The sequence below is a fragment of the Leuciscus leuciscus genome (assembly GCF_965113295.1).
Source record: "Leuciscus leuciscus genome assembly, chromosome: 18".
Taxonomy (NCBI): Eukaryota; Metazoa; Chordata; class Actinopteri; order Cypriniformes; family Leuciscidae; genus Leuciscus; species Leuciscus leuciscus.
The window spans coordinates 5,562,220-5,581,092 of NC_138742.1; the positions used below are offsets into that span (position 1 = coordinate 5,562,220).

Genomic DNA, 18,873 nt, shown 5'->3' on the forward strand with positions numbered 1-18,873 from the left:
AACTGATCTGATCAACATTCACTGAAGATCAAACTGATCTGATCAACATTCACTGAAGATCTAACTGATCTGATGAACATCCACTGAAGATCTAACTGATCTGATGAACATCCACTGAAGATCTAACTGATCTGATGAACATCCACTGAAGATCTAACTGATCTGATGAACATTCACTGAAGATCTAACTGATCTGATGAACATCCACTGAAGATCTAACTGATCTGATGAACATCCACTGAAGATCTAACTGATCTGACTGATCTGATGAACATTCACTGAAGATCTAACTGATCTGATGAACATTCACTGAAGATCTAACTGATCTGATGAACATCCACTGAAGATCTAACTGATCTGATGAACATCCACAGAAGATCTAACTGATCTGACTGATCTGATGAACATTCACTGAAGATCTAACTGATCTGATCAACATTCACTGAAGATCTAACTGATCTGATCAACATTCACTGAAGATCTAACTGATCTGATGAACATCCACTGAAGATCTAACTGATCTGATGAACATTCACTGAAGATCTTCAGTCTTTCATCAGGAAGTGACACACTGGCAATGAAACAAGTTACATCCACTAGATGGCATCAAAACCTTTCAAAAATGAACAATTAATCACAGTTTCTGATTTCTCAGTGATTGAGACTATTTTAAGTCATTCTAGGCTATAAGTCAATTTTAAAAACTCACTTTCACTCCATATATAATATATAGGCTATAATCCATGTCATCTTATTAGGCTTTGCACTCAGTATCAGTGGCTAAAATTAAAATCTCCTCTTTTTAATGTCTCCATTGGCCTTCAACGGCAAGTACATTTCCCAGATGAGAATGTGTGCATTCATGCTTCTCAATTTGACCCTTTTCACATTTCCAGGTTTCTCAGAAGCGGAAGTCGTCATATTGGTAAACTATAGCGGTGAATGAGAGACAACATTACATTTTATTTTTCTGTGTTCCCATTTGCTCAAATAACAAAAGAAAAACTCCTTTCAAAAAGACAAAGACAAAAAAATAGAAAGAGAGATTGATTAACGGCAGTCATCAGAGTCACCTTTCCCGTCCGTCACTCCCACTATTAGAAACAACCTCACAGCATTATTATTATTTTTATTTATTTTTTTATGCAAAGGTAATATAATTATACAAAATATAGAGTTGTACCTATAGCCTACATACATAAAAAAATAAATTGCATATATATATATATATATGTATATATGTGTGTGTGTGTGTGTATATATATATATATATATATATATATATATATATATATATATATATATATTTCAGGATTTAAGATGCTGAAAACGCGGTGATAGCCTGCAAAAGGAAGTGAGACAAAAGGAAGGATGTGTTTACGGTAAGATTTCAAATTATACGCATGAGAACGGGTTGGTAGGCTAGTTCAGACGTGGGCATTTGAATATGTTTGATATTGAAATTGCTGTGGTGGATTAGAAAAGTGGAAAAAGTTTTTGTTATGAAATCTGTCCTCTGTTTGAACAGTAAAACAATGCAACTAAGCCATTAATGTCATATCGTGCTAGTTTGTGCTAGGTGTTTCAAAACCAGATGACAGTAATAGGCTACATAGAGTCAACCTATAAATAGAAAACATTGGGAAACATCGTGTGCTCCACTGTAAGATAATGTACGGCGTAATTATGTAAACGGCTGATTTATGAAGTTATAGGCATCGTCATAGAAGTTCGTTCTGATCTGTGAGCGATCAGACAAAACATCATTTCAGAAAACAAGATAATTTTACCGATTGCGTGAACGTGAAAGCTTTAAACCACCTTTGCGAGTATTTTTGAGGGTGGAGAGTATTAGAGAGCACACCCACACGACACGACACGACACATACAGGTGTGTTTGCTTCTCCATCTTCCGTCTAACAAATGTTTTCTTTCGATTTTGTCACGAACATGTAATGGCGTCCAGTTCAGGTAAGAATCAAATCAGGCCAAATAAATGTGTTTAACAAACTAAAATACCATATTTACTGGAATCATAACGGAAAATAGTATTTTAATTTATTAAATAATACAGTAAATTAAATATCTTAATACATTTATTAGGCTATTATTCCAGCATTTATGCTGGAAAATATTTCGGTACAAGTAGGATAAGGCCTGCTTTACGGATATGCACTTTTCTTCTAACGTAATCTACTGGAGCAACGCAGTTTGGTCGAATATATTTTCTTTGAAATTGCGTGAATAGTAAGGCAGCGAGGCATGTGGTAAATGTGACTTAATTAGGCTAATAATAATAAGGCAAATTTTGTCACCAGGTGAAATCATACGGTATACGGTAGCACAATTTTAGTAACATTTAATTAAATTAACAACTTCATCAAATCATGCATCAAATCCTACCATTTTATTTTCACAACACTCGTATAGGGCTAGTATTTTTGCCCATATTGTAAAAAGAATAAGATTTTTTTTACTTTTTTTTTTTTTTTACTTTTTGATTATGTTTGTCGAATAAAAAGGGTTATGGAGATCCACCCACTCATTCGCCACAAAAAAAGCACTTTGAATAGAAATAAAAGCTAGAAATAATAACAGCATATTTATCCATCCATATGCAACTAATCTTTGACGCACATTGCCTTCAGTATCAGATAGATATGGCCATACAGGAAGTGTATACTGCAGCCATTCCAGGAAGTACATAAATCTGATGCAAAAACAAGGCAAAACATTTATTTAGGATTATTATTATTTATTTATTTATTTTGCCCACTTGTCAATATTGTGTTCAATTTTGCTTTGTTTTATCTGCAGGGAGCAGAAGTCTGCAAAGACAAAGCAAAGATCCCCCAGACAAGGAAGCCATTAACATGACTGGTGGTAAAAAAAAAACGAACTTGTTCAGATGTAATTAGTATTGAAATAAAGCAATTTACTTATCCCCATGCAGGCAATTAACTTTTGTGTTTTATGAAAGAAAGAACATAATACTGAGGTGGAATAATAAATGTTGACAAATAGTTATTTTTGTGTGAATTATTTCTTTAATAAATAAAATAAAAAACAGAATTTAGTAAAATAAAATAAATTAATAAAAAAGTGGGGAAATTTTAAATTGCATGTTTTTTTTGTTTGTTTTTTTTTGCAGTTAAAAGAGTCAACAATTATATGATAATTCATCATAATCAATGCCACAAATATAATCGAAATCCTTGTGAAACTGTGTGTATCAGGAAGGTTTATATATACCTAGAGGAAGGAATGTGTTAACATAACTCTTCTCAATGCCAGTTACTCGGCTGGTCCAGTACCTGAAGTATACAATCTGAAATCTGTCATGTTCATGGACTCACTTGGTTGAGTATAACTGTTATTTGTCTTCTCTGTTCCAGTGAGTGATTTGAGGATTGTTCTGCTGGGGAAGAATGTAACAGAAAACAGCAGAGTGGGAAACTTCATCTTAGGAAGAGCAGCGTTTGAGAGTGAAGCACCTGCTGATGTAGAGCTGCACATTGAGAAACACAGAGGAAAACTGAAGGACAGAGACGTCAGAGTCATCAACGCTCCTCAACTGCTGCATCCAAATCTGTCAAACTCTCAGATCACACAGAGAGTGAAAGAGTGTGTGAATCTGTCTGCTCCTGGACCTCATGTGATCATACTTGTCCTGCAGAAGAACGACTTCAGTGAGAATGACAGAAACAGAGTGAAATATGTGCTGAATGAATTCTGTTATGAGGCTCTTAAACACACTATAGTGTTGACCAATGAGGAAGAGATACACAATAACTGTATTAATCAATTCATAAATGAATGTGGAGGTGGACATCTTCAATTCGATGAAAGAAAATCAGGATGGCACTCTGAGGTACTCGAAAGAGTTCAGAAGATGCTCATAGAAAACCAGGTCCAATTTCTTATCTGTGACTTGTATGAGGAAGCAGGAGAAGGACCATCAGAGGATGAAGAGCAGAGCAGATCTGGAGTTTCAGTCACAGCAGAAGAAGAGGGAGATTCTGATCATGGAGATGAAGGAAAAATCAAACAGAGCAACAAAGAGAAAAAGGAAGATGCTGTCCAAAGAAATACCTTGTGTAAGTTTTGTTGGCAAGAAAGTTAGTTTAACCCGCACACATCACTATGGGGCGCCGTTTGTAAAGCGGTTCACGCTGAAAATAACAGCAGCATTTTGTCACATTTAGCTTAAAACGATGTTTAAAAAACTGGTATGTATTTTTCACGGGCACTTTTTAGCACATTTACAACAATATTTGTCAACTTAGAGATATTTTAAATAGTTAAATCTAAATATTAAATGTTAAATCTAAATGTTAAATCTAAATCTAAATGTTAAATCTAAATGCTAAATCTAAATGTTACATTTAAATCTAAATCTAAATGTTGAATCTAAATGTTAAATGTTACATCTAAATGTTAAATCTAAATGTTTATCATTTATCAAATCTAAATTTGCGTATTAGTTAAATATTTAGTTTCACCCGAAACATTTAGATTCAACATTTAGATTTAGATTTAGATTTAACATTTAGATTTAACATTTAGATTTAGATTTAACATTTAGATTTAACATTTAGATTTAGATTTAATATTTAGATTTAACATTTAGATTTAACATTTAGATTTAATTTAATATTTAGATTTAACATTTAGATTTAGAATTAGATTTAACATTTAGATTTAACATTTAGATTTAACATTTAGATTTAGATTTAACATTTAGATTTAACATTTAGATTTAGATTTAGATTTAACATTTAGATTTAATTTAATATTTAGATTTAACATTTAGATTTAGATTTAACATTTAGATTTAGATTTAACATTTAGATTTAGATTTAGCATTTAGATTTAACATTTAACATTTAGGTGTGACATTTACTATTTAGATTTAACTATTTAAAATATCTCTAAGTTGACAAATATTGTTGTAAATGTGCTAAAAAAGTGCCCGTCAAAAATTCATACCAGTTTTTTTAAACATCGTTTGAAGCTAAATGTGACAAAATGTTGCTGTTATTTTCAGCGTGAGCCGCTTTACAAACGGCGCCCTCAAGTGAAAGACTAATTTGAGAATTTTGTTTTGTTTTGTTTATAATGATAAATGATAATACAAAAACAGTACTATCATTTGATAATGTCTACAACAAACTCATACAGTAAACTTAGATTAAATTTTTTTTAAATATATACTTTTTTTTTTTTTTTTGACTGCGTATATCCATTTGGGGAGATTTAGAGAGAGAAAAAAATGAAAAAACAAACAAAAATAACTTTAATAAACATTATTACATCATTATATTGTTTAACTGAATAGGGTGGAAACTTAATTCCTATTTCAATGCACATTAGCTAAATGCTGTTGCACATTATATAATGACTGTTGAAGATTTATTTATAATTATTGTAGAGGTGATCATAACATTTTAATTAATTGTATAAATCACATTGACCCACTAAACTATTGTCATGTTTGTTTTTCAGTGGCAGAGAGTGTCTGTGCTTTGCCAAAGCTGAATGTGGTTCTGTGTGGGAGAGACAGAAGATTAAAAGTCTTCATATCAAACCTCATCCTGGACCAGAGAGACAGAAGATCCGAGCTCAGCTCAGAGTGTGTGAAGCTGGAAGGAGAAGCTCATGGACGTCGGATCACTCTGGTGGAGCTTCCAGCTCTGACTCGACTCTCACAGGAGGAAGTGATGCGTCAGGCTCTCCGCTGTGTGTCTCTCTGTGATCCTGGAGTTCATGTTTTCCTCCTCATTATTCCTGACGGTCCACTTACTGATGAAGACAAAACAGAAACAGAGGAGATCCAGAAAATATTCAGCTCAAAGATCAACAACCACACCATGGTCCTCATAATCCAGAAGTCAGAGCATGAGACAGAAGAACAGAATGAAGCAGTGAAGTCTGTCATTCAGTGTTTTGGGGGAAGACATCATTTCCTTGGTCCAAACCCACAAGTGTCCGTGTTGGTGACTAAACTGGAGCAGATGATGGAAGAAAATTGTGGAATTTGTTTTTCCACAGAAACATTTTTGGATGCACAAGTAGAGAAATTTGAAGAAATGAGGAAGAAAATAATCTCATTAGACACACAGATTCGACAACAAGGTAATAATCAGAAAATGTCTGTCTCTCACCCACTTAAATTATGTTTTAATAATAAAGTTTGGGAGGAGCATGTTCAGATAATTAACCTAATTAACATGAAAGGAGCACATTCAGGACTCTCAAACGTGTCCAAACAAACACGTTGCTTCCTTGTCGCTTAAACACACACACACACACACACACACACACACACACACAGTCGCTCGCACACCACGTACAGCTCGCACGCAATGTCGCACACAGAATCATTAAAGGGATAGTTCACTTTGAAAAACATTTTTGGTATGTTTTAGCTTACCTCAAGGGCATCCAAGATGTAGGTGTCTTTTTTCCCGCAGTAGTTTCAATTTTGATATTTTTATGTCAAACCGTTCTTGTCTGTCAGTCATATAATGCAGGTCTATGGTCACCACCTCAAAGAGCATGCACAGAGTCCAAATTAAAACAATTCCCCGTCGTCCAAATTAAACAATTCCCCATCGTAAGTACACACTGATCTGACGTGTACGCAGACTGGTGCATAGATATATACACTAGATGTCGCCTTGTCTACGGCAGTTCATTGGAACAAATGTCTTTAAGGCGACATCTAGTGTATATATCTATGCACCAGTCTGCGTACACGTCATATCAGATCACTTGGACGTGGCTGCGTATAAGAGGTAAAAACGATATAAATACTGTTCGTTTTCTCACACAAACCGCTCGTTTCGTGTCTTAGGCCATCAATGTGTACTTACGATGGGGAATTGTTTTAATTTGGACTCTGTGCATGCTCTTTGAGACAGTGACCATCGACCTGCATTATATGACTGACAGACAAGAACGGTTTGACCTAAAAATATCAAAATTGAAAATACTGCGGAAAAAAAAGACACCTACATCTTGGATGCCCTTGAGGTAAGCTAAAACATACCAAAAATGTATTTCAAAGTGAACTATCCCTTTAAGGTGCACAGAACTTGATGTCATCACTGTCCTGTGATTTATCAACAAAATCGCTTAGGAACTGAAAGTTATTATGTACGTATTTCTGTTTTGAAGTAACTTACACCCACAGCTTCACTAATGGTAAAGAAATGCCGCACAGACTGGTAGGACAAATTCATAAACGGAATTTTTCAGTCACTAATGCATTCAAATAAATGTAATCTTACCATTCCACTTCATCTGTATCTAATAAAACTAACGACCCATAGACAGATAACTGCTTAAAAAAACTGGTTAAGTTTAGTGATCCTTTATCATCCTGAACACAATTAAATAAATTCAGGGCGCAGACTTTTATTTTGCAAAGCTTTTTGACTTTTACCATAAGCGAGTCTCTATTAAATTCACTAAAAGAATGCGCTTGTGCCACTCAAGCCAGCAACAGATAATAGAACAAATGATAATCTAAATAAGATGGTACTTTGCTGTTTGATGATCATTCAACATCGAACAGGGATTACAGTATCAAACCACAGTATCAAACCGAAGGCCTTGCTGAAGCAGATTACGCCACTGCCAGGCCCCACTCTAACTTTAACTGGCTAACTTTTTCTCCATTGCCACAGCAGTGTTATCTCCCCGCTCCCACGGGAGCTCAGTTTCGCCATCCAACTGGCTCTACTACCGCAGCAGTGTTGTCTCCTCCGCCTTCTGCAGGTGCTCCATTTCTCTGTGTAACCTCGCTTTCACTGCCACAGCAGTGCTATCGGCTCCGCCCCCGTAGGAGCCCGCCTATGTGCAACAGTCCCCAACCAACTACCTGCAAGGCTTACCCATCCAGTGCCGTGAGTATTGAACTCCCATCGGATGCTGTGAGAGCTTTCCTGGTCGAGCAACTATGTCTTTCTCCATATGGCGAGGCTTACCTGACCCATGCCGTGAATATCGAACTCCCGTTGGACGCTGTGAGAGCTCTCCCTCCCAGGCATTTCAAATGTCTTTCACCCTGGCATTGGCCGATAGAGCCGTGAGACGCAGTGAGCTACTCCAGTTGGAGGCCACGTGGTCTCCCTGGTCGGTCGTTTCAATCCACACTGCTCCACGTTCATCGGCCGGTAAGGTCCACCCGTCGGACTCTGTGAGCTGCTCCCGTCAGAGGCTATGTGGGCCATCCCGGTCAGGCGATTTGAGCCTTGTTTTAGGGCTCACCCGTCCGACACCCAAAGCTGCTCCCTTCAAGTAATGACGTGAGCCCTCCCGATCAGCCGTTCCCATTACTGCTGCTCCTCATTCGTCGGCCAGTAAGGCCCATCTGCTCGGCGCCGTGAGCTGCTCCAGTCAGAGGCAACACGGGTCCTTCTGGTCAGGCGGTTTAAATCTTCTACTCCTCATTCATCGGCTGGTACGGCTCACCCGTCCAACACCGTGAGCTGCTCCTGTCAACAAACGGCGTGAGCCCTCCCGACTGGGCATCCCAAATCATTTAGATCTGCGTTGGTAGCCGTTAGGGCCCACTTCTCCGGGGCTGCAAGATGCTCCCATCGAAGGTTGCGTAGGCCCTCCCGGTCAAACAACCAGGCTTCTTCTCGAAACACCAGCCCGCTAATTCTCTGCGCTCTTTAGTCTGGCAGTTGTCCTTTGCACATTTGCTTTTTGGGGGAGTACTCTGGGTTCGGGCCATATTCCAAGCTCGGAGCCCTCCCCCCGGACAACAAACCCAAATACGCATAACCTTTACTCTAATTATATGTAAGTGTGAACTCGTGAAATTATGTTTTATTAACAAAGTTCGGGAGGAGCACGTTCAGATAATCAATTCAATTACTGATAAAAGAGGTATACATACAGCAGACTTATATCGGTTCGTTGACAGTTTATCAGCATCCCTCCACCACCCCCATCTCCTCACTTCTCACTTCTCCTCACTCCTCTAACTAGTCCTATCACAACCCGGGGGGAGTACTCTGGGTTCGGGTCAAATTTTGAGCTTGCAGCCCTCCCCCGGACAGCACGCATAACCTTTACTCTATTTAATCATATGTACTGTAAGTGTGCACTTGTGAAATGATAAAACATGTGGATCGGGGAGTAGTTATAGGGACATTCACTTCTGGAATGAGGAGAAAGTGCACATAATCCTAGTCAGACCATTGCAGACAAAATCTCCAAAAGACCAGGAGAGGCTGTGGCTCAGACCTAAACATAATCTTTTTTCATCTTTTCTGTAGTGACTCTATGACTTTTATGCAGAATCTTTAAGCAGAATTTGATCTTGGCCCACCTAAGTAATAGTGCTCAATAAAGATTTACAACCCTACACAGTTGCTGAAAAATTTAGATGTATTGATAATTGTTTTGGAATCAGATCGCAACACCCACCAAACAGAGATTAAAACCAGTTTCAGTAAGCCATAAAGAAATGTTAGTTTAGAGAAGTAATTTCAGGAAACTGTCAGGGATGATGTTAAAAAATATTTTCTTCATGTCTCGTAAAGAGTAGGGGTGTAACCCCGGTGTCCTGGCCACATTCCCCTCATTGGCCCTTACCAATCATGGCCTCCTAATAGTCCCCTTACATTGAATTGGCTCTATCACTCTCTCTCCTCTCTCCACCTATAGCTGGTGTGTGGTGAGCGCACTGGCGCCGTTGTACTGTGGCTGCCGTCGCATCATCCAAGTGGATGCTGCACACTGGTGGTGGTTGAGGAGAGATCCCCTGATATGATTGTAAAGCGCTTTGGGTGTACAGTAGTACATATGAAAGCGCTATATATAAATGCCTCATTCATTCATTCATGTCATTCAATTAAACATTCACATAATTTTGTAAAATTCACATAAAATTCTAATTAAGAATTTATTTGATTTCAGTTTGTTCTTTTGTGTTCTTTTGTGTTCTTTTTGTTCAGTTTGTTAATGTTTGTAGGATTTGACTTTAAAAGACTAGCAGAATGACTCAAGCAGTTTTCTCTTTTTCAGATTCAAGAGAGGTTTCAGATGATGTGAGGATTGTCCTGCTGGGAAAAACTGGAGTTGGGAAGAGTGCAACAGGAAACACCATCTTAGGGAGAGAAGTATTTAAAGAAGACATGTCTCAAGAGTCCATTACTAAAGAGTGTCAGAGAGAGACGGCTGAAATTGATGGCAGACAGATTACTGTGATTGACACTCCAGGACTGTTTGATACTAAACACAGTCATGAAGAGATCCAGAGAGAAATCAGCAACTGCATCTCCATGATTCTGCCAGGACCACATGTGTTTCTGTTACTGATACCACTGGGGCGTTTCACTAAGGAGGAGGAAAATGCTGTCAAGATCATTCAAGAGACTTTTGGTGAAAACTCCCTAATGTACACTATGGTGCTCTTCACCAGAGGAGATGATATAAAGAAGAAGACCATTGAAGACTACCTGGGAAAACCAGGATCTGCTTTGATGAACCTTATCGGACAGTGTGGAAACAGATACCATGTGTTCAATAATAATGAGACAAGAGACCGTATGCAGGTGTCTATATTACTGCAGAAAATCAATGACATCTTGACAACAAATGGAGGAAGTTACTACACATGTAAGATGTTCAAGCAGATGGAAAGAGAAAAACAAGAAGCACAGGTGAAGATGCTAATGGACAAAGTGGAACAACTGAACAGAGAGAGAGAAGAACTGCTGGTCAAACATGAAGAAGAGAATGAGAAATTGAAGATGAAGTTGGAGGAAGATACAAAGAATCATGGTGCAGAGAAGAAGAGAAGAGGAGAAGAAGAATTTAAAAAGATTGAAGAACAATACAAAACAAAACAAGAGAAACTGGAGGCAAAGCTACAAGAGGAAATCAAGAGAGAAAAGGAGAGAATAGAAAGAGAGAAAGAAGATCTTCAGGACAAACATAAAGTAGAAATAGAAAAGATGAAGAAGATGATGGATGAAGAAATACAGAATGATAACAAAGAGAAGAGTAGAAAATTGGAAGAATTTAGTGAAAACAAAGAACGATACAGAAAAGAGATAAAAGAAAAAGAGGAACAAATGCAGAAACATCAGGAGGAAATGCTAAAACAACATGAGATGCTCACAAAGGAAATACAGCATGAGAAATCTCTAAGAGAACAACAATGTAAAATGTATGAAGACAAATTTGAGTCAATAGAACAACAGAAGCAAGATGAACTAAAGAGACTAAAACCACCAGACAATGAAGAAGACAGAAGAAAAGAAATAGAGAACATGAAAATGTGCTGCTCTCAAACAGCCTCCTCTCTAAAGGTAAGTGATCAATGTAAATCACGACAAAGGTCAGGAGCATTTAGATAACTTAGTCTTATCCTGTACATGGACAATAATACAGATTTACAACCTACAAACATAATGTATACACTTTACTTGAAAATATAACACTCCACAGAGCATTACCTTTTCTTTCCTTTTAAAGTATAGGGCCCTAAATTAACATTTTGTCTATGGGCATTTTACACTTGGTCACTTTATGCGTTTTCTTTGATTTGATAGCTATCTGATTTGTTAAAACTGTTCCATTTACACATGGCCACATAAATGTGTCTCAGCCAGAGCATGTGAGCGGAGTGGAGCTATTATTAGGCCCATTTATTCGTTTAATTTTACAGGACTTTTTGTTTAGGCTATATTCCTTCTTACATAGGCCTGTAATGTGAAATAAAACATTTCAATTTGAAAAATGTTGTTGTTGCTCATTAGTTGTTTAGGAGGTAAGGCTGTGGTCTAAGTTAAAAGTGATATACATGTAGATTTTTTTCCTTTTTCGGAGCGAGCGGGGGGCGATTTGAGTGGAGCGCGAAGCAAACCTCGTTGAGGTCAAGGCCATCTCACTTGCTTATGAGTCGGCCAGTCACTCTTCACATTTGGCTGTACGGGCCCACTCCACTAGGAGTATGGCTGCTTCCAAGCATGTTTGTGATGCGACAGGCTAGTCCTCACCGCATACATTTGTGAGGCTTTACTACCTTGACCTCGGCTCCACTCCAGGGACGCAGGTGCTTGATTTCACACAGACGGACACTTGCTCTTATGGCGGTGTGGGTATTAGCATTCCCACAGCGTTTCAACGCAGCTTGAGTTCCCTTGAAAGGGAACGTCTCGGTTACGTATGTAACCCTAGAAAGCTGTGTCACCTTGCCATATTCCCGGCATGCCTGTTTTTGCTTTAGCCAATCAGAAGCTGACGCTGTATGGTTCAGGTGTGCTTTTTAGTTTCCTGGTCGATGACGTCACATGACATTTCCGTCACGCCATTGGACTGATTTCATACATGCTTCATGATGCAATCACGCAGAGTTTTGATGCAGCGTCTCGTTCCCTCTTCAGGGACCTAGGATTACATACGTAACCAAGATGTTAACATTTTCAGTTCAATTAAAGTTCAGTTGAAGTTATGAGGTTTTTTGCCAGTGAGTGTCAGAGATTTGTGTTTTGTCAGTCATTAACAGCCACATCTGAGGTACTGTAGTAAGTTCAGCATTACGTTTTCATCAACTTACAGGTTACAAAGTTTGTTGTAACTATGTGGGCACTCAGTTTTTCCTGTCGTTTAATACATTTGGCCAAAAGTGCTATGCACAGGCTGTATTGGCTATGATTAGAGAGCAAATACCAGACTGACACTCTTCTTGGCCACTCAAATACATAAAACTTTAGGATTTACACACATTGTGCTTCTTGAATAATGAAAATGCTGTAAGCCTACTTTTTCAAAGAACCAGTTCTTTATTTACCCTTGCACTGCAAACAAGCAGAGATGGTCTCCAAAATGCGTGCAGGACTTCATTCACGATTGAGGCGGGTGGAGCTGCTGTATCAGCTTTGCCGATAGTTTGAGGATCTTTAGTTTAGTCACAAGCTCTAGTATAGATCTCTAGTATACAAGCTATTTAGTATAACATTCTATTCAAGTTCTGGTATAAAATATTTTTTTTATTTAAAAAAAAAAAACGTTATTAACCAGATTTTTTTCTAATCAAACCGTTTTCAGAACTGTAATGTTATAGAAGGAACAGAACAGAAACTTTAAAATAATGATTCTGCTCGGAGTGAACCGATTGTTTTTTTGTTTTGTTTTTCGTTTTTAAGCCCTGGTGTAAACAGGCCCTTTAAAATGCTTCTTATCTAAAATTGAATTACTGTAGTTCTTCATTATAATATTTCTTTTTTTTCTAATCTGTGTTTTTCAGGCTATTATCTCTTCTTTTGTGGCACAGTAAAAAAAAATTTATATATATATTAATGTGTTCATTTATTTACAGCTCGAAGAACTCTATGATAGACTAGATCTGACAAAAAGACGTCAAGATAAAATGAAAACAGCAGACATTCTTCAAATCACCAAGTCTTCATTTCAGTCTCAGGAGCCACTGGAAGAGAATGAACTAGTAAACTCATTCCTACAAAAGCTGATTAACATGGACTACAGAGCAAGATACACAGCCATAAAGCACAGAAAGAAAGAAGGTAAAAAAAATAAAGCAAACTACAACCCTGATATTCACCCAATGGATGTTCAGATGGCCGTGTTTCATTGTGCTTATGGTTTCCTGAAGCAGCTGATGGTGACTAAACTCTCACAGTGTCAGTATTCACTGCCTCTGCTTGTTCCTGATCCATTCACACAACAGATTGAGTTTCCTCTCTGGACATTTAGTCAAATCAACAAGAGCTGGAAGAAAAAAGACTCCAATAATGAAATCATCAGTCAAACTCAACCGGTCTACAAGGCTGAGACTCCAATGGTGGCGTTCCTCAGGTTTGGTTCAGTGTCTTCATCTAAGTCTCAGCTGATAAACGGCCTCATCAGTGAGAAACACAACACGTTCTTCCACAGGAATTGCTCAGGCAGCAGCAGAACCAGATTACTGATGGACGGAGTGGTGGAGATCGCCTGGTACTGCCCTTCTGGGAAAAAGACTGATGCATTTGATGACTGTGTGGCTTTCTGTAATCTTCATGGTGATGCAGCAGCCAGTGAGAAACAATATGAGATTCTGACCAGTACGGCTTCAGTAAACATCCTCTTCTTACCAGATTTTGGACAGAAGAACCACTACAAGGGTTTGGTGAGATCACTCTTCAAATCTCCTCAGCCTCTCATTTGTCTGCTCACTGACAATGACTGTGATGAAACTGAACTGGGGAATGGAAAATTAATAATTGGTCTTTTGGACAAAAACCTATCTGATGTATCTAATCAGATAAGGGAGATGATCAGAGTGAGATTGAGCAAGCAGAAAATTACCTTCAAAGTTGAAGATGTGGCCAAACACACAGGAATCAGAGTAGATGAGGAGGATCCAGAGTGCCGGAGAGGGAAAGAGGCAGCGCTCCAGATCATGGGATTACTGAAAGGAAAGGATCCATCAACAGTGAAAGAAACAAACCTGCCCTGTCAGGGGAAACTGTGGCATGACTGGTGTAAAATCAACAAAGAGCTGCATCATCTAGAAGGAGAAAATCTAGAGGAAGATAAAAGTACCAAACACAAGAACATGAGAGATATAAGAGAAAAGCAAGTGGCCAAAGGACTGAGTAAGTTCATGAAAACATTTATTGAAACAATGAAATCACAGAGAGACAATGAAAAGAACTATGTCCTCAGATGGATGATGAACCTGTTGAATGACTTCACTTCAGAGAAGCTCTTTGGACTTCATAAAGAGTATGACAAGAAATGGCATGAAGTCTCAGCACTGAAAAAAAAGCCTGATAATCTAGATCAACTGCAGCATGAACAAACAAACCTGGAAAACATATCAGAGCAAATCAATAGAACAACATTTGGCTTGGAGCACATCCTGAGAGAGTTTGGTCAGATCTATGAATCGTGGTCGTCTGTGATGAAGAACAAGAAAGACAATCTGCAGTTTGACTTCTGTTCTCTGTCAAGTCTTGCAGCAGAGATGATGATCTCTGGATTTCAAATGGAGCTGATGGATGGAGATGCTGCTCATATTCCTCTGACCTGGGTCACTGCTGTTCTAGATGAACTTGTTAAGAGACTGTGAGACCAGAAAGTCTTTGTCCTGTCAATTTTAGGGATTCAGAGCTCTGGGAAATCCACCATGCTGAATGCCATGTTTGGACTGCAGTTTGCCGTCAGTGCTGGAAGATGCACCAGAGGAGCTTTCATGCAGCTGGTCAAAATATCAGAGGAGATGAAAACTGAGCTGAAGTTTGACTACATTCTGGTTGTTGATACTGAAGGACTTCGTGCACCAGAACTGGCTGGAAGGTCAACAACACATCGTGACAATGAAATGGCCACATTTGTTGTTGGTCTCGGAAATATGACCCTGATCAACATCTTTGGAGAAAACCCATCTGAGATGCAGGACATTCTTCAGATTGTTGTTCAGGCCTTCATGAGGATGAAGAATGTCAGACTGACTCCCAGCTGCATGTTTGTGCATCAGAATGTCTCCGATATTACAGCTGGAGAGAAAAACATGGAAGGAAGGAGACGACTGCAGGAGAAACTGGATGATATGACAAAACTCGCTGCTAAAGAGGAAGTCTGTGATGCAGAAGGATTCAGTGATGTGATTGAGTTTGATGTACAGAAAGATGTGAAGTATTTTGCTCAGCTCTGGGAGGGCAGCCCACCCATGGCTCCACCAAACCCAAACTACTGCGAGAACATTCAAGAACTGAAGCAAACTATTCTTACACACGCTTCAAAATCAGATGGCATAATGCTGACACACCTAAGAGACCGTATTCAAGATCTGTGGGAGGCTTTGCTTAATGAACAATTTGTGTTCAGCTTCAAAAATTCTCTGGAAATCGCAACATACAAGAAACTAGAGACTGAATACAGCAAGTGGGCCTGGAGCCTCCGGAGTGCCATGCTGGACATTGAAAACAGACTACACAACAAAATAGAAAATGAAGCAATTCATGACACTGAAGAATTTTATCTTGAAAGAGAATTGAATGCAAAAAGTGAAGAAGTGAAAAAGACAATATCTGATTTCTTTAAGAAAGAAAGAGACGCAGCTGTACTGAACCAGTGGAAAGGTTTCTTTGAGATAAAAATCAAACAGCTTCAAGAAAACATTGTGAAAGAAACTAAGAGGAAATTAAATGGGGTTCTTCAGCAGCGTCACCTGAAGAAAAAGATGGATGCTGAGAGGACACATCATGAAAACACTCTCTTTGAAAAGAGCAAAGAACTTGCTTTACAATTCAAAGAACAAGCAAATGATGAAAATTTCATGAAAGCACAGTTCGATATCTTTTGGAAACAACAGACAGCTGAGATCATCAGAGACACTCCTTTAGTCAAAGATATTGACATATTAGGAGATGTGAAAAAGCTGTTCAGTGAGACCTATGCGAGTCTTCCTTTAGACCGCATGAAAGAGAGCAGTAAGCAAATAGATATGATCTCTTTGCCAAGCTATTCAACATATGTACATTTGAAGAAATCCAGTGGATTTACAGCACCTTTAAAAAATATGCTCAAACGAGGTAAAGAGATGATCGGTCATGTTTTATCTAAAGAGGATGAAGTCCAGATAAGATCCTTAATCAGAGACATCGCTGAACACACAGATAAAATGATTCAGTCATATAACATTGCAAAGATGGGCTACAACAACAGCTGCGTTCAACAACTCGTAGATTACATAAAGGCAAGAATAATGCAGCATGAGGAAGGGCCAAAAGTGAATTATGTCTTCAAGAGTGAATTCTTCATGGATCTGGTACTTTGCTTATGTCACAGAACAAACAAGACATGCATTGACCAATACAAAATGTTCAGGGAAGCCAATGATCCTGTTCTGTATTTTGAGAGGAAGAGTGAAGAGTACATCAGAATTTTTCAGAAATACTGTAAAGGAGCAAAATCAGCTACTATTTTTGGTGATTTTGTTTGTAATAAACTTAAAGAGCCCATTCAGCAGACGGTCTACAAAAAAACTGCCAGAGATTTAGCTGATGAAATGAGGACAAACTGTGAATCACTAAATGGGAACCGATCAAACCTGGAGAAACACATCTTGAGGAGACTGGCAGAAGAGGAGGATTTTGATGCATACATCACATACATTAATAATCCCAGAGAACACTTCAAGAATTTCATCAGAGATGAAGTCAGTCAGTACATCACTGAAAGATTTGAAGATAGTGTTCGACCCAAGATGGAAAATAACATTGAACTCCTGGAGCAGAAGATCACAAACGCAGCACATCAATCCACCAAACATGTTAAAGAGATCAACGGAGATGCTGATTCATGGTTATGTCATTTCACACAACAGCTCTCTGATGAGCTGGTATTCTCTGTAAATGACCTCACTGGAGTGAATCATGATGATATTGAAGTCAGCTTCTTAGAAGATGTGATAAGAGAAGAACTTCCTTCCATAATATCTGACATGCACAGTAAATTCAGCACAGAAACGTTCCCAGTAAAGCTGGAACACACAGACAGACCAGATGAGCTTCTGATCAATCACTTCTGTGACTGCTGTTGGGTTCAGTGTCCTTTCTGTGCAGCGATCTGCACAAACACAATAGAAGGCCATCCTGGAGATCACAGGGTTCCTTTCCATCGCAATAATGGACTGAATGGGTGGTTTTACAGAAGAACAACAAACCTATCTATCAGCATCTGCACATCAGCAGTAGCCAGTGATCGATCTTTCTATCCAAATAGCTCAGATGATAAAGTCCTCTGGAAGGAATACAGAAAAGGAGGTCCTAAATATTCTGCATGGAGTATCACCCCGGATCTCTCTGAGCTGCCGTACTGGAAGTGGTTTGTGTGTGAATTCCAGGAAGATCTGGAAAAGCACTATGGAAAAACCTTTCAGGGACGTGGGAAGATTCCAGCTGAATGGAGAAGATACTCTCAAGAGGAAGCTATTGAGAGTCTGGATAAATACATTTAATGGAACAATTAACTAGGACCATGATACACAATACACAGCTGAAATGAGATTATGTCCCACACTTCAGTGAATGAGGCATATACTAAACTAAATATAGCACACTAAAACTGCTCAAAGAAGGAGTTCACAGAATAGATTCTATTTTTTAATAGATCAACACTTTTATTATATCTTTGTTTAAAATATTAAATTCTACACAGCAGAAACTGATACTTAAAGGTAGTGACGGCAATTTCAAAACACTGCTTCATGAAGTTTTGAAACCTTTACGAATCTTTTGTTCCGAATCAGTGGTTCGGAGAGTGTATCAAACTGCCAGAGTCACCGGATTTCAGTAAACGAGGCTTCATTTCGTCATTACTGTTTCGAAACACTTCAATGGTTCACCACTGGGAGCTGATCCCTGTCAACCCCTGAATCACTGAGAATCAATGAACAAGTGTCTGTGGGTTTTACCTGATCTCTGATCAGTTTTATACATTTGTAGACGTTTTAATTAGACATTAGTATAATTAAAATGAATAATGGTAGTTAATATTCTCTTATTGGCCTGTTTAGCGGAGCCATTCATAGAACAAACAAAACAAACCCTGACAATTGATAAAATAACATATATACACTTGATAATAATTGATTATAGGATGATTAGATAATTGCATTTTAAAGATTTTACTATCTAAAAAAAATTATTGCAATAGATTTGTAAAAGGTGTTTTTATGCATGTTTGGCCCGGGTTTTGTTCCATTTACACTGTTCTGACCACTAGCGGTCACCGTGGAGACAGGTGTGTTGGATTGTTTCGAAGTCTTGACACAATACGGCACATTTGCTCAAACTATTTCAGTTTCACGAAGCCTCGATCTGCCCATTACTACTTAAAGGC

The 18,873-nt window shown here is 38.4% G+C and overlaps 1 protein-coding gene across 1 annotated transcript; it reads left to right on the forward strand.

Annotated features, from left to right (window-relative positions):
• The first annotated feature begins 1,879 nt into the window (after positions 1-1,879).
• On the forward strand, positions 1,880-18,611 carry LOC309480845 (interferon-induced very large GTPase 1-like). The gene is given in 7 exon segments (XM_082145511.1): positions 1,880-1,971; positions 2,818-2,883; positions 3,396-4,097; positions 5,506-6,135; positions 10,045-11,333; positions 13,346-15,094; positions 15,098-18,611. Coding segments are annotated over 7 exon segments (7,344 nt in total). The 5' UTR covers positions 1,880-1,955; the 3' UTR covers positions 17,990-18,611.
• The last annotated feature ends 262 nt before the right edge of the window (positions 18,612-18,873 follow it).